This window comes from Limulus polyphemus, unplaced genomic scaffold (assembly GCF_000517525.1).
Source record: "Limulus polyphemus unplaced genomic scaffold, Limulus_polyphemus-2.1.2 Scaffold310, whole genome shotgun sequence".
In the NCBI taxonomy this organism is placed as follows: domain Eukaryota; kingdom Metazoa; phylum Arthropoda; class Merostomata; order Xiphosura; family Limulidae; genus Limulus; species Limulus polyphemus.
This window is the reverse complement of record NW_013665920.1, coordinates 177,512-192,640: the sequence shown is the minus strand read 5'-3', so window position 1 is coordinate 192,640 and position 15,129 is coordinate 177,512. Positions and strand designations below refer to the sequence as shown.

The following is a 15,129-nucleotide window of genomic DNA, read 5'->3' as shown; positions in this document are numbered from 1 at the left end:
ACATAGTTATCAAACTTCACTGTGTAAAGTACATCTAATCTAAAATGTCCACCTGCTTCAGATTATATCTGTATAGACATAGTTATCAAACTTCACTGTGTAAAGTACATCTAATCTAAAATGTCCACCTGGTTATCTGAAATCACCACCTATTTTAGATTACTTCCCCTAAAGGGATCGTAGGCCGCCTGGAGGGGTTACCTGTTATAACCACTCGCACCAAAATGCAGTAGTGTGTTGCCTGTCAGTCAGTGAGTAGACACTAAAATGACGTCACATAAGGGATGCTTAACGTTGCAATTTTTTACTGTCGTGGCATCAGTAATACGTGCGCATGCCATGACTCGCGAGAAGAATTATGCACTCTGTAGGTTACAACTAGGGGTGTGTATCTCATCATAGTAGTCGATACGATACGTATCTAGATACAGAAGTTTTACCAACGGTTTGTTACAAAGTTTGACAACTTGTCTGTAACTTATTATCTATATTACTAACATTGTCTTATTTAAGTACTTCACACCTTACAGTGCTTTTTCAAATTCTTGAGTTTGATCAACTAAATGGCAGCTAGCAAGAGAAGTAAAATAAAAAAGTTAATATCTGTGCCAATCGTCTGCTTCAGTTACTGAGGTAACAGTATCTTTGTTTACACTGGATCGTTCGGTATTCCTTTCAAAATACGCAGATCTTATGTTCTTGAGTTTTTAAGCCACGTTTAGTTTGGCAATTTGATGGTGCTCGTGCGCGACATATTTGTCGAAATCATTGTTGCACGAGAATGACAGAGATGCAATCCCCATACTACAGAATAACCCGTGCTTTTTTGCTGAGCAGTCACCACTTCAGCACTCTCTGACGGGAAAATCTTGAATTCGAGTTTAGGCCAAAACTGACGAGTTGGGAAAATAAAACTGGTGGTTATTTTAGGTATTTTTTACGTGATGTATTTGTTTTTTTTGTGTGTGTTTAACGATTTGGGAAAATTAAACTTGTATTTTTTATGTATTTCATTTTTCTTTGTTTAAAGAATTATTACTTTTTTAAATTTTTACTTGAGATTTTCTGTGAATCTTTTAAAATAGTATATAATACATAACATTTATGGTCACACTTGAAGTACTGCCACTGAACTAATATAAGTTTTTATACACGTGCCTGTAACATTAGTGCCTTTTACCAAAACATTGTTAACATTATAGGCTCAAAGAAAAAGGGGCTTGTTTAGTCAGTCTTAGTTTAAACTTGGAATTTATCAGTTAATAATTACATGCTTACTCGGTTGGATATTAAACAGACTTCTATTTGTACATCTCTCTTGGCTGTTGCCCCCCACCCCAGTGGCTCAGCGGTATGTCTGCGAATTTATAACGCTAGAAATCGGGTTTCGATACCCGTGGTGTGCAAAGCACATATAGCCCGTTGTGTAGCTTTGTGCTTAACTACAAACAAACAAAACTCTTGACTGTTTTAAGCGATACATTCGTGGTGGGTTAAAAGTAAAAACAAAACACCTCATTTAGAGTACTGTGTACAGTTTTGGGCTCCCTTCTTCAAGAAGGACATTGAACTGTTTGAGAAGGTTCAGAAAAAAGCCACTAGGATGATACCTGGGATGGTGGGATTGTCCTATGAGGAGAAACTAAAATCTCTAAACTTGTTCTCTCTGGAGAGGAGAAGGGTCAGAGGAAATTTGATTGAGGTGTTTAAGATTATTAAGGATGTTAATAATATAGAGCCATCAAACGTTTTTGTGTTTATAAGTGAAAACAATAGGACAAGGGGTCATAAGTTCAAATTTTGGCAGAGTAGGAGTCGTCTGCAGTTTAGACAGTATTACTTCTCAAACAAGGTGGTTGGCTTTTGGAATGAGCTGCCTTCAAGGGTGGTGGAGGCAGAAAATGTAACTGAGTTCAAGAAATGAATGAATGAATACATAAGTACTAAAGGGGTGGTTATAATTGGAAGCTGGAAAGGACATCCTTGATGGGCTAATAATTTATTAATAACTTTACATTAATTATTTTAAAACACTGATAATCAATCCATTAGAGCCTTCATTAATATATACGTTTAATCATTTTGTCATTTTATTATACCATCTCAATGGTTATCAAGTGTTAGACTTTGTACGATTTGCAATTATTTACTAACATGTGGACTTTTGTACTCAGAGTATGGTAGAGGATAGGCCATAATGTCATAAAGTTGTCTATATTTTACAATATTTTAAATCTACACATGGTAAAGATGTTTTTGGATGCAGATGTAGCTGGATATTAGTCACAAGAGTTCTGTTTTAGAATAAGAGATGGCATATTTAAGCAACTTGCAGAATAATAGCAGTTACGCATATATTGATCATTCTATGAGAATACAGATGATCATTTGCATGTTGACTCTGCTACGCAGACGCTTAAGGTGTTGATCATTCTCTGAGAATATATCTGATATATTGCATGTTGACTCTGCTACGCAGACGCTTAAGGTGTTGATCATTCTCTGAGAATATATCTGATATGTTGCATGTTGACTCTGTTACGCAGACGCTTAAGGTGTTGATCATTCTCTGAGAATATATCTGATCAGTTGCATGTTGACTCTGCTACGCAGATAATTAATGTGTTAATCATTCTATGGAAATATAGCTGATACACCATTACAATTAATAATTTGTACAGTCATATAATTGACCAAGTAAGAATATGTCTTTGAGAATCAGTTGTTGTTGTTTTTCGCATGTTTAAATCTATAAGAATTTATCAGCAAGAAAATCTGAAAATAGCTAAAATATACAGAAGTCAAAATGCTAATTAAGCAATATTTAAAGTAGATGACATAAAAAATGTTGTTTTCGTGAAATACTAGAAATGGGATAGTCATTCTCCGTACATATATATTGTTACTAGGTTATAATTAATTCTTAGAAAACATGTTCTTAAAACAATCATTTAGATATATTTTTGAGAATAAAAACTAATCATTGTTTCACGTCATATAATGGGCATTCAGCTTGTTTTTAATATTATGTGTGTTGGCCCGGCATGGCCAAGTGATTTGGGCGCTCGACTCGCAATCTGCGAGTCACGGGCTCGAATCTCCACCACACCAAACATGCTCGCCCTTTCAGCCGTGGAGGCGTTATAATGTGACAGTAAATCCCACTATTCGTTGGTAAAATAGTATCCCAAGATTTGGCGGTGGGTGGTAATGACTAGCTGCCTTCTCTCTAATCTTACACTGTTAAATTAGGGACGGCTAGCGCAGATAGCCCTCGTGTCGCTTTACGCGAAATTCGAAACAAACAAACAATATTGTGTGTGAGGAGTTGCGATAATGATCCATAAGATAAGTAAGTTTACAGTTAATTTGCCCGTTTTACAAGTTTATCTGATAAATCTAAAATAGAGAAGGCACTTTAGATATGCTGCCAGAAATTTAATTGATTCTTAAGCATATGAAATAAAAGATGTATCTCGCATGATCATTGTCTTTTTGAAAAATATCATGGATATTAACAGAAAACAGCATTCCGAAAACACTTACCAGCATAACTTGACCACTTCCAATTTCTGTCTTCTCAACTCGCACTGTCACAGTTAGTGAAGATGAAAGGTCTTCTACAAGCATTTGTTCACCAGTTCTTGGATTAAAGAATTGAATCTGCAACAGGGGGCCTAGAAGACTGCTTCCACCAATCACAGTTGCTGTCGCCAAAGCGACCTCTGCCGAACCAATACACACACCGTAACAAATGTCAGAGTCACATGACCACATCTGGTAAGTGTTGATGATGTCATTCCCAAGAAGCATCTAATTGACAATAATGCAAGAACAGAATTAGAAGTGGAAAACATTTTGTCCAATGTACCTACTACAAATTTTAAACTGATTTTCTTTTATAATAATACTATAGGTGTGGCAATACAGGTGTGAAGCCGTGATACGATTGTATCGATACATCGTTCGGTGTGATACGATTCATGTATATATTCACGAAATTTGGCAAACTTTCACTAAACATTATAAGTCTTTTGTACAGAAAAAAAACAGAATTTCTAATAAAGTATTTTTACTAAAAATTTATGATTCAATTATGGAAGATGAGTATTGAGTCTTCATTTCTTTGATCAAAAACATTACGTGTAAAGTAACATAACAAATTAACAATAACAAAATAAACAGATATATATATATATATATATATATTTACCTTATTAAATACGTACAACTATTTGCAAGCACACTGTTTTCCTTTCGTTAATACGTTCTCATTTTTAAACCAAGAAGGATTAATATGTATGCTAAAGTACGGTGCATTTCTGCAAACACCTCCAACGCACGTAAAACAAAATGATCCTGCATAGTTTATCCAGATATTATTCAGGTTCAAATGAAAAGTGGAAAATGTAATGCTACCCCTGCTCATTTGCAACAAACACAGGGGTTATTCAATTTTTTTGCGTTTTAATGGAAATTCCCATATGTTCATAGGCTCTGACTTTTAAATGGCGTTTGGTTTTGACAATATAGGAGGCCTTACAGTCTCCACACGTGTAAAGATAGACAAGCCAAGAACAATAAGGAATGGGGAAGAGATATTTAGTAGGGAAGAAATTTTTTATGCGTGATGTGGATTTAAAAACTAATCTTAAATGTCAACCTTTTTAAATAAAAATATAAAAAACTTGGCGATTGTTTGACCTATTTGATTTTGATATCTTTGTCGCCTATGTGGTTATAACAATATGTTTCTTTGTATAATCTATTGTTAACAACAGATTTGTATCTGTCGTAACACAACTACCGTTGTAAAATATTGTTATATTTACCCACTGTAACTATAAGAATATATTCATGAAGCTGATACTATCTGGTATTATTAACCCTTGGAATCGTAGACCCATGAACGTATCAAATGATTCTGTAACCATGAGTTATTAGCCTTGGAATTTTTACCTGTTGTTTTTCATACAATTGGGATATAAACCTGTGGTTACAATAAGAAACTGTATTTTACTCTACAGTCCAGGCTTTTATCATTCTTAGCTAAGGCAGACTGTACCCCAAAATAATGGAGTCTCACCTTCTCCCAACAGACTTGATTGGTTGAACACATCAGTACAGTTGACCAATCCCTCAGGACGAAGACTATCAGAAAGTGTTATAAGAACTTTGTCAAGACTGTCAGCAAATCGAGCTGTGATTGGCTGGGGAGCTTCTGGTGGTTGCATGGTTGTTAACTAGAATATATATAGAGAGAGAGAGAACAGCTGAAGTAGACAGTAAAAATAACGATGTTATTAAAATTTACTAATTCAATAGTAAATTAATGTACTGGTACAATACATTATTCTCAAAACCGGATGTAATAATTAGTTGTCATCTACTCTTATGAGAAAGGACAAATATTACAAACAAAGCAGGGGAGGGAATAATTTAATCACACAAAATAACATATTTAGTTAAACCTCTTAGACCAAAAGGTGGATACAGAGATAAGTAAGTCATAGAACTATATGCTAAACTTACCACTTCTGTTGTAGTAGGTTCAATTGTTGTTGTCGAAACCACTGTTGTGGTAGGCTCAGTTGTTGAGGGAACGGCTGTTGTAGTAAATTCAGTCGTTATTGTTGTAGGAATAATTGTTGTAGTACGTTTAGTTGTTGTTGTTGTTGGAACGGCTGTTGTGGTACGTTCAGTTGTTGATGTAGGAATCACTGTTGTAGTTCGTTCAGTTGTTGTTGGAATGGCTGTTGTTTCAGTTGTTGTTGTTGGAACGGCTGTTGTGGTACGTTCAGTTGTTGTTGGAGCATCTTGTACGATAACCCTGAATAAAGACAGAAAAATTTTAGTTATTTTTAATATAAGCGTCTATAGATTACCTTGCATAGAATAAAATAATATCAAACTAAAATAATGATAGAATAAAACAATTTTATAATTATCAAAAGCAGCAGAGTAAAGACTTTAATGCATTCCAGTATTCTCACATTAGCTTACTTCCAGATAGATGTAAGAAAGACTTACCAAAGGTTGAATTAAAAATATGAAGGAAATGAATCCAACATTTCTCTTAACAAGACCTATATTTTATATCGTTCTTTATAGTCTTGTTTGTCTCTTTAAGAAATAACTTTAGATTACTTGATTATCGGAAGTGCTTTAGTCGGAAATCTTAACCAGAGCTGAACGAGACAAGCTCAGCAACAAACATTAGGCAATATTTAAAAAAAAATACCTTTCAATGTATAAGTTTTAGTTAATCAATATCCACATGGTGAGTTTTACTTGTTTATGACGCAAATATTTGGCGCCATGAAACAGCCTCTGAACGAATTGACGAAAATTAATCGTATTGTGTTTCTTTCAATTGCAACCTAATTCCTTACAGTTCAAAAAGAAGAGAGAAAACTTACCCAACGTAACCGAGGGCAGTACATTCACAGGTCAAGGTTCCTGTGTTTAGATCACGGTTGATTGTAACACAACTATCCGTATTCCAGCTCCTGGTGGCGAGGTTGAACATTCCACACTTAACAGATAAATAATACGGTGTTAACTATTTAGCGACAACTTGAACGTTTTCTTCATATTTAAAACGGGTATAGAGGGCCAACACAGTGAAGAAACAGGACATCAACCTATACTATCAAATTTCTCTATCCTCTGCAAGCCTAATACTGACCTGGAATTATTGATCAAAGAAACCCTCCACATCAAAGCAGCACTCTCCAACTCTGAACAACATGCAATCTTCATTTAAATTATACATTTTTTAATATGTTCGTACTACTGATTTTTAGTTTTTTCGTTGTGTTTTCTTGCTGTAGTTTCTCCCCATGATTACTGTTTAGTGTTTTATTTGTTTAATTATCGTTATATTTAGCAACTGTACTTTGAAAATGTATAAAGACTCATGTAAATTCATTTTATTTTGCTTTAGATACTGAAGATGGAATCTGATAGAATTCCGAAACGTTTATCTATGTCCCCTTTTTGTCAATAAACAATGTTGTATAACATAAGTGTCGTAATCTTGTTTATAATCAAACTTCGTTTTCCTTCGAACACATCGATTGCTAAGGTTTTTCTTGTGCTAAATAATGCAAGTCTTGAGGCAATGTGTAAATTTTTACTGCAGGTTTCAGAGTAACATGTAAGTTTTTAAAATTTAATACCATACTTTAGAATTACAGTAAATAATATTACTAATACGTTTCAAAAATGAAATTATATATAAAATAACACCTATAAGGCGTAGAATAACACCTTTAATGAGATTATCACTTTTTCTAACGTGTGATGTACAAATTATTATTAACTTTTGTGAATAAGTTTAGTAAGAAGAATAACAAGTTCACTATTTCTATATAAGTTGCATAAGGATATGCATATACTTACAAAAGGATATGCATATACTACTAACAAAAAAAACAACACAAAACTTTACCCGTTACATTTGATCATTCTTAATTTTAAAAAAATCACCCTGGCTTTTTTTCATCTGTTTACTACGACATAACGGGGTCTAGTTTGAATATAAGAAAATTGACGAGTAACAAACAGGTGCTAAGTCTGATAGTAGTGTTTACTTAGCTCAGATGGTATTATACGAACTTACTTGATAATCTAGAATGCTAAATCCTAATCCTCGATCTCCTTTCGAAAGTTCAACTACATGCGGTTCGTCGCTCCACATCGCTAACGCTGTTAACGGTTCTAACGATCTAGATCTGAGTTTAACAAACGGTGGTTTCAAAGAACTGGCCGGAACTCCAACAGCAAGGTAACCTTCAGATTTCGCTTTAACGAGTCTTTCAGAAAGGGGAGTAAGAGAGGAGAGACTTCCTCCCGAGGGCTCAGAAACGGATCCCTTATTCTCAGAATCATCGGTGGAAGCTACTTCGTAGTCGATACAACTGAAGGGAGGGTAACTAACAGGGGAGCCACATATCTTGGCGGACGGCGGAATGAAAGCCTCTAAACACTGGTGTAAGTTACGCCCACATACCAGTCGTATATCAGATGGAAGCTCTTTCAAAGTAGATACGACATCAACGTAGTTCAGACCATATAGTTTTTTCCCATTCACCTGTTTCAGAGATTTAAAATATTAATTTCGTAGTTTGAAATGGAAATAGCACTAAATTCAATGAAAACGAGATTATAATTTGGATCAGTTATCATTACTTATGATATCTCATTTGAATAAGTAAACGTCGGGAATATCTTACTTGGATCAATTATCAATGAGAATGTATTTTAAGAAGCTCTAAATCGTTCTTGGAAACTTTGACACTTTCCTAATCAATACCACAAAAACAGTTTTCCTGAGTACAAATATGCTCTGATTATAACGTTTAAGAACTGTATTTGTTCACATACCAAATTATTCTTACCGTAATATAAGTTCTTAATTCGTTATAAACTATTAAAACACGTTTTGTTCTTACGAGGATACATAAGCAAAAATAATATCGCAATTCCTTGCAGTCAGTTGAAGTACTTTTTCTTGCAAAATAACAAAATGCTAAGCCTTAAGAACATTTCAGTCTGACCAAGACAACGTTGAATAGATTCGATTGCGTAGCAAGATGCGCAGCGAAATCAATAACATTTATGAATTAATAAACATTATTTCAAAGTATTATAATAGCGTCGAGCAAGGAAAAAAGTACTTTTTTAATTATTAATTGCTCTGGCAATCGATATAGATGATCTCTTCATAATGGTTCAAACTGTAACTAGTACTCCATGTTGTGATACACGCTCTTACCTGAGTGTGTTTATTACACTAGCAACAACTGAAACGGAACGCTTTTGCCAAAACAACAAGGAAATGCGCGTACGCAGTTAACGAGAATTAAATAGCAATTACTGAAGGTTAAAAAATCAGTTATTTAATTTTTCATACTAAGAATTCTTTATAACTTCATATTAACATTTAAGACATATTCCTGAAACGATGATGATGACTCAGTCTTCAGTGATGCTAGTTTCAGTTACTATGAAGCTTACAAGAACCCTATAACCCGAGCGTTTTTATTCATTTCTATCAAGACTTCTTGAACCTACGTGTTTTTCTAACATCATGTATGAAGCTTACAACATTCTGTACGTAAACAGAGATAATATTAATAACCTCTGCTAAACCTTACAACATTTTATACGTAAACAGATATAATATTAATAACCTCTGCTAAACCTTACAACATTTTATACGTAAACAGATATAATATTAATAACCTCTGCTAAACCTTACAGCATTTTTGTACGTAAACAGAGATAATATCAATAACCTTTGCTACACCTTACAACATTTTTAAAATAAATATTAATATTATTAATAACCTCTGCTACACCGATCTAGGCGTTACTCAGCCAGTACAGATAGACGAAAAGCAATGTCTTTTCTGCAGGGACTAAAACAATTAGCGTTCTGTCAACACTTAAACCATTCCAAAAGAAGCCAGAAAAAGAGTCATTAAGAAAAACAAGTGTATAGTAAACTTCCATTGTGCAGTGGTCTTTTCATGATATTTAACAATACATACCAATTATATTCTCCAAGTTTAAGACTTTTAAGAAGACCAACTTGGTGATGTGAAAGTGTAGTAAATTAATGTGCCACGCTTTATTTTTAGCACAGGAAGGCACGATATACTTCGAGATCAAGTACGAAGCACAAAGAAAAAAATAAATCTTAAGATCGACAACTATTTTAAAACTTCCTACAAAAGTTTATGTATAAATTCTACGGATGATAGAATTTTATAAAATTTCAAGCAATCGTTTTTTGCTCTTATCAAAATAAAGTGTTAAGGTTCTTATTACATGGAAAGAAACTGATATTTTTTCTGGTTTCATCAGTAATACTTCGAAGGTGAATGGCAAACAACAAAAGCGACAAGATAATTTTGTTTTTTTAGATTATTTTCACTCTTTCTTTGCTGTAAGTAATCTATAAATGCTCAGTAATAGATAACTTACCTCTAACAGTTCGTCTCCACTTCTTAACTTTCCGTTTTGTCCGACAGGCCCGTCGTTAAGAATAGAGCGAAGATAGTGGTGAGGCCGGACTTCCTTTCCTCCTTCCACATCAACAGTTCCCGTGAGACTAATGCCTAATCCGACCCCAGGGAGCTTGGAGAACTGGACAACCTGTGAAAAAAGAAGGGTATGAGAAAAACATTAAAGCTTAAAACAGCTAAATATCACAACGTTTAAAGTTAAGAATAACAGAAAGTTTAGAAGAAATAGTTTATAAAATGAAATTTATAAAGTTACACTTCGCTGTCTGTCTCTAGCCTTTGAATAACAGTTTATTTCAAATACCAGTGACACAGTAGAGAGCGAGATATTTCCATGTTGCCCCCAGTGGCACAGCGGTATGTCTGCGGATTTACAACGCTAGAATCATCCGGGTTTCGATACCCGTGGTGGGCAGAGCACAGATAGCCCATTGTGCAGCTTTGTGCTTAACTACAAACAAACAAGTTTCCATGTTAACTAATAAGAACATTACGCAAATTTGCACACCACACGAACAAAGTATTAAATAGCGCCATCTTTAAGGGTGTTTGTTCTCTGGTAATTTCATACCTGCTCCTATAGAAATCCACGATACAAAGAATTATGCGTTGTATGGAAGTTTCATTCGTGAATTTCATGAGTACTTTCAATATAATTTTACGAAATTCGCGAGTCAGTTATAACTATGAGGAGTCATTAACATGAATGCCTGATTTTATAGATCGAATGAATTGTTAATTACAGTAAAGTGGTGAAGCACAGCTTACTCTAGCGTATACTACACAAACTCTACAGACGTGTTCAGTTCTAACAAACATAAAACCAGTGAAATGACTGTAAAATTTACTGTTTCACTGAGCTTCACTATATATATATATATTTAAACAACGTACAGTATTTCAACTCCGGGAAGCATACATCCAATATTCCTCAAGTCTCTTGCAAATTTCACGGGATATGCATGAAAAATCCAGCGATGCTCGTCAACCACAAAAGTGAAAACAGCTGGAGGCGATACAATTACTGCTTTCTTTGTAGATGTAAACGAATTTTATTAAGCTTTGCCTGAGGTCATGGTGTTATTGCAATACGATGTCTATACTTCTTGCAAAGCCGGTAGTCACTGGAAACTCTGATGACAAGTAGCAGATGTTCTGTCAAGATTGCACATATCTCGGGGGACATCAGAAGCATCAGATTCAAAGCCTACTTGCAAGTGTTACGTAGCAAACTTCTAACGCGCTACTAGTGCAGCAAATGTTGTTGCCATAATGACGGGATATCAGTTACTGAGAATGTAAGCCGTAAAAGAGACTAGAAAATCCACTTCCTTTGGTGGTAATAAAAATTCCAAACTTCCTAAGAGAAGCATGTCTACCTACAGATCGGGTATGTTCACAGAATCGTCGGAAGACGTGGACAACCGTGCTCAGAGCGGTGAGTTGTTGTTGCTTGTTATTAAGCACAAAGCTACACAAAAGGCTTTCTAGCAGAAGAAGTCCACAGACATACCACTGTGTCACATCAGAGCAGTGAGACTGGTTAACTTTGGGAAGATAGAAAACTATTATGACCACTATATATCCATAAATAAACTAAAGCAAATTACTCCTCATATGAAGCTCTACAGATCCCTATACCTTATTACAACTTCTCCGGATTGCCGGATATTGTGTGGATCCCACTTTCTTTCCAAACAAATTACACAATTGGTAAAAAGAAAAACAATGAAACAGTTTTATTTGGTACCATCGTGATTACAATAGACGAGCCTTCAACAACAATACAGTCTTTGGTACTACAGATTTGTTAATGATATATCGTCGGATCATTAACACAATCATTGCTCAATATAAGGTTGTAACAAATGTATGATTTGAACAATAATACAATCTTTGGTACTTAGACGTTTGCTAATGATAAATTGTTGGATGACTGACAAATCATTGTTCAAAACTGGGTTGCATTTCTGAATCTCGTTGCAATAATTGGTAACACTGGGGTCACTATCGATAGTTGACTCTTCTTAGGTATATATAATGTATTCTATAGTAACCTGGTCATCAATACAAAGAACTAAATAAACTGTACTAATGTGATAATTTACTTGTGGTATAAAATATTCATTACAATAACAAGCAACAGCAAGTTTCAAGTAAATATAAACTAAACTACTGAACATATACGGTAATCACCTTTTCTTGAACGCTCTTAAAATTGTGTAAGTTGTCAACAGGAAAGAAAATAATCGATTTCTGAGTATCTACAAAGTATGTAATTCCCCAGAAAGGTATTTTCTTAGTGCTATTTCTTGTCGTTTTCTTCTGTACAAATGGTCGCTCTCCTTCGAGACAACATGAATCGTGTGTTCAGTTCTACAGAGAACAGTATATTTCACGAATTATCAAGGAACTTAGCCCTCCTTGTGCATGTATATAAAAATAGGTTTCTGCGATTTACCAGTCTAATTTTGTTTTTTCCATTAGAGTGAGTGAGAAATTCCGTTATTCACTTGTTCAAACAAAATACTTCTGCCTTTTTATTTGCACTTTCTCCCTATGGAGGGCAATACGGAACATGGAATCAGGAGAGGAAGAAAAATCTTACCTCTACCATCTTTTAAAGCTGGCGTTAGATCATACTTTTTATTTCTTTACATTTATACCGTACATTATAGCTGTTTACCCAGATAATATTTTAGAAAAGATATTGACTAAACCCGTGCATCTATTTTTTTTTAGTTTCTTTTACCTTGCTTAAAAAGCTACAAATTACGGCTAGAGACTCCAGATAAATGAGCATATTAAAGCTCAATATTTCGGTTTAAGCACATCTAGGGAATTGAGACGTTTATTTCTTGACGTGTTTGTTTTAGAACAAAATTACAATAGTTATCTACGCTTAGACATGCCTAATTTTGAACTAGTCAACAGCACCCGCCGCCAACTCTTGGACTACTTTTATCTGACAAAAAGGTGAATAATGTGATATGACAGTCGCAACCACTGCTTCGAACCAAACTGAGAATATTTTACGACTGTATTATCTGTCCGTTACCAGATATCTCAAGGAAAATTGTTTTCTGTCAAACTCAAAACATCTTCAATTTCGAACTGAAACTCTTATATCATAATAGTGTGTAAACCAGTGAAAAATATTCTTATTATACATATCATCAACACCTCACTGACGTCACTCTAGTTTAAAGAGAGAACCAAAAAAAAAGAAAGAAAAAAGTAAGATGTTTTGAAATTAAACAATATTTTAATGTACACAATTCTTACCACAATTTCATACTTAGATCCCATTATCTTTTCCCATTCGGCTTTGATAGTAGCTTCAATTTCGGGAAGTAATGGCCCACCTAAGTTGAATCAAGAAGTGACATAAATCAGTGATATATGAACACATACTAATGACAGCATCAAATTCATACTTTTTACTATAGTCATTGCAAGTATAATAATTACCGAACAGCTTAATTAAAAACTTTTATTACATTACGAGTAAATCATGTAAGTTTTCTTGTGAAATTCTGAACTAGATATATGAGCGTCTGTCCTTGATTAAATACGTATTATATCATAACAAATTTTCAAATCCATTTTTAATCATGTAAACTATTTTTTGTTTCATTAGAAAGACAATTAATAATAATAAACGATTAATCATGTCGGGTATTATCAGATAATTACTTTTTTCCGTATTTAAATCAAAGATTTGGATCAAGTTTGGGGCGTGCTATTTGAAAATCTATTTTTCGTTTTGTTTTGACTAAAATCGTAAGTTATAATCTGTGTTTTACAAGGTAAGTTTTGAATGAATTACTTTCAGTCTTAGCTGACAGAAATAACTTGATGAGAGAAAGTTGGTTTATATAAGCGATATTTATTTAAATCACTGAAATATTATATTTCCCAGCCTCGATCGATTCGTATCATTTTAAAACTCTACTTACCATAATTGATCATTAGCGGTGAGTCTGACGTTGTTTTAAAACTCTACTTACCATAATTGATCATTAGCGGTGAGTCTGACGTTGTTTTAAAACTCTACTTACCATAATTGAGCATTAGCGGTGAGTCTGACGTTGTTTTAAAACTCTACTTACCATAATTGATCATTAGCGGTGAGTCTGACGTTGTTTTAAAACCATACTTACCATAATTGATCATTAGCGGTGAGTCTGACGTTGTTTTAATACAATACTTACCATAATTGATCATCATCGGTAAGTCTGACGTTGTTTTAATACCACACTTACCATAATTGATCATTAGCGGTGAGTCTGGCGTTGTTTTAAAATCACTTACCGTAATGATCATTAGCGGTGAGGCTGACGTTGTTTTAAAACCATACTTACCGTAATTGATCATTAGCGGTGAGGCTGACGCTGTTTTAAAACCATACTTACTGCAATAATCATTACTGATGATGTTGACGTTGTTTTAATACAATACTTACCATAATTGATCATCAGCGGTGAGTCTGACGTTGTTTTAATACCACACTTACCATAATTGATCATTAGCGGTGAGTCTGGCGTTGTTTTAAAATCACTTACCGTAATGATCATTAGCGGTGAGGCTGACGTTGTTTTAAAACCGTACTTACCATAATGATCATTAGCAGTGAGGTTGACGTTGTTTAAACGCTGGTCATCTTTAGAAACCTCAGCATTTCTCGAGTTATTAAATTGTTGAATCTTCGGCTCATGAACTAAAACTTGGGTTGTTGATCTAAAGGGAGCATTCAGTTCACCACTTGCTGTAAATACATGGGGAAATCTTATTTGTGGAATTAATTTTTAATATTCAGGGTTACAATTCACAGTTTGAATATATTGAACGCCTTTTTTCACAATAGTTATAATTATAATTCACAGTTTAATTGTATTGGACGCCTTTTTTAACAATAGTTATAATTATAATTCACAGTTTAAATATACTGGACGCCTTTTTCACAATAGTTATAATTATAATTCACTGTTTAAATATACTGGACGTCTTTTTTCACAATAGTTATGATTATAATTCACAGTTTAAATATACTGGACGCCTTTTTCACAATAGTTATAATTATAATTCACTGTTT

At 34.1% G+C, this 15,129-nt stretch overlaps 1 protein-coding gene across 6 annotated transcripts in view; it reads right to left on the bottom strand.

Moving 5' to 3' along the window:
* The window catches only part of LOC106457273, a 320,035-nt gene that overhangs the window by 276,425 nt on the left and 28,481 nt on the right, over positions 1–15,129 (bottom strand). For all 6 annotated transcript variants that reach the window (XM_022383116.1, XM_022383119.1, XM_022383117.1 and 3 more), the window contains exons 5-8: positions 14,650–14,802; positions 13,320–13,399; positions 9,994–10,164; positions 7,625–8,095 (exon numbers count right to left, since the gene is read on the bottom strand). In XM_022383116.1, the coding sequence (XP_022238824.1) occupies positions 7,625–8,095; positions 9,994–10,164; positions 13,320–13,399; positions 14,650–14,802 (875 nt within the window). The remainder of the gene's footprint in view (positions 1–7,624; positions 8,096–9,993; positions 10,165–13,319; positions 13,400–14,649; positions 14,803–15,129) is intronic.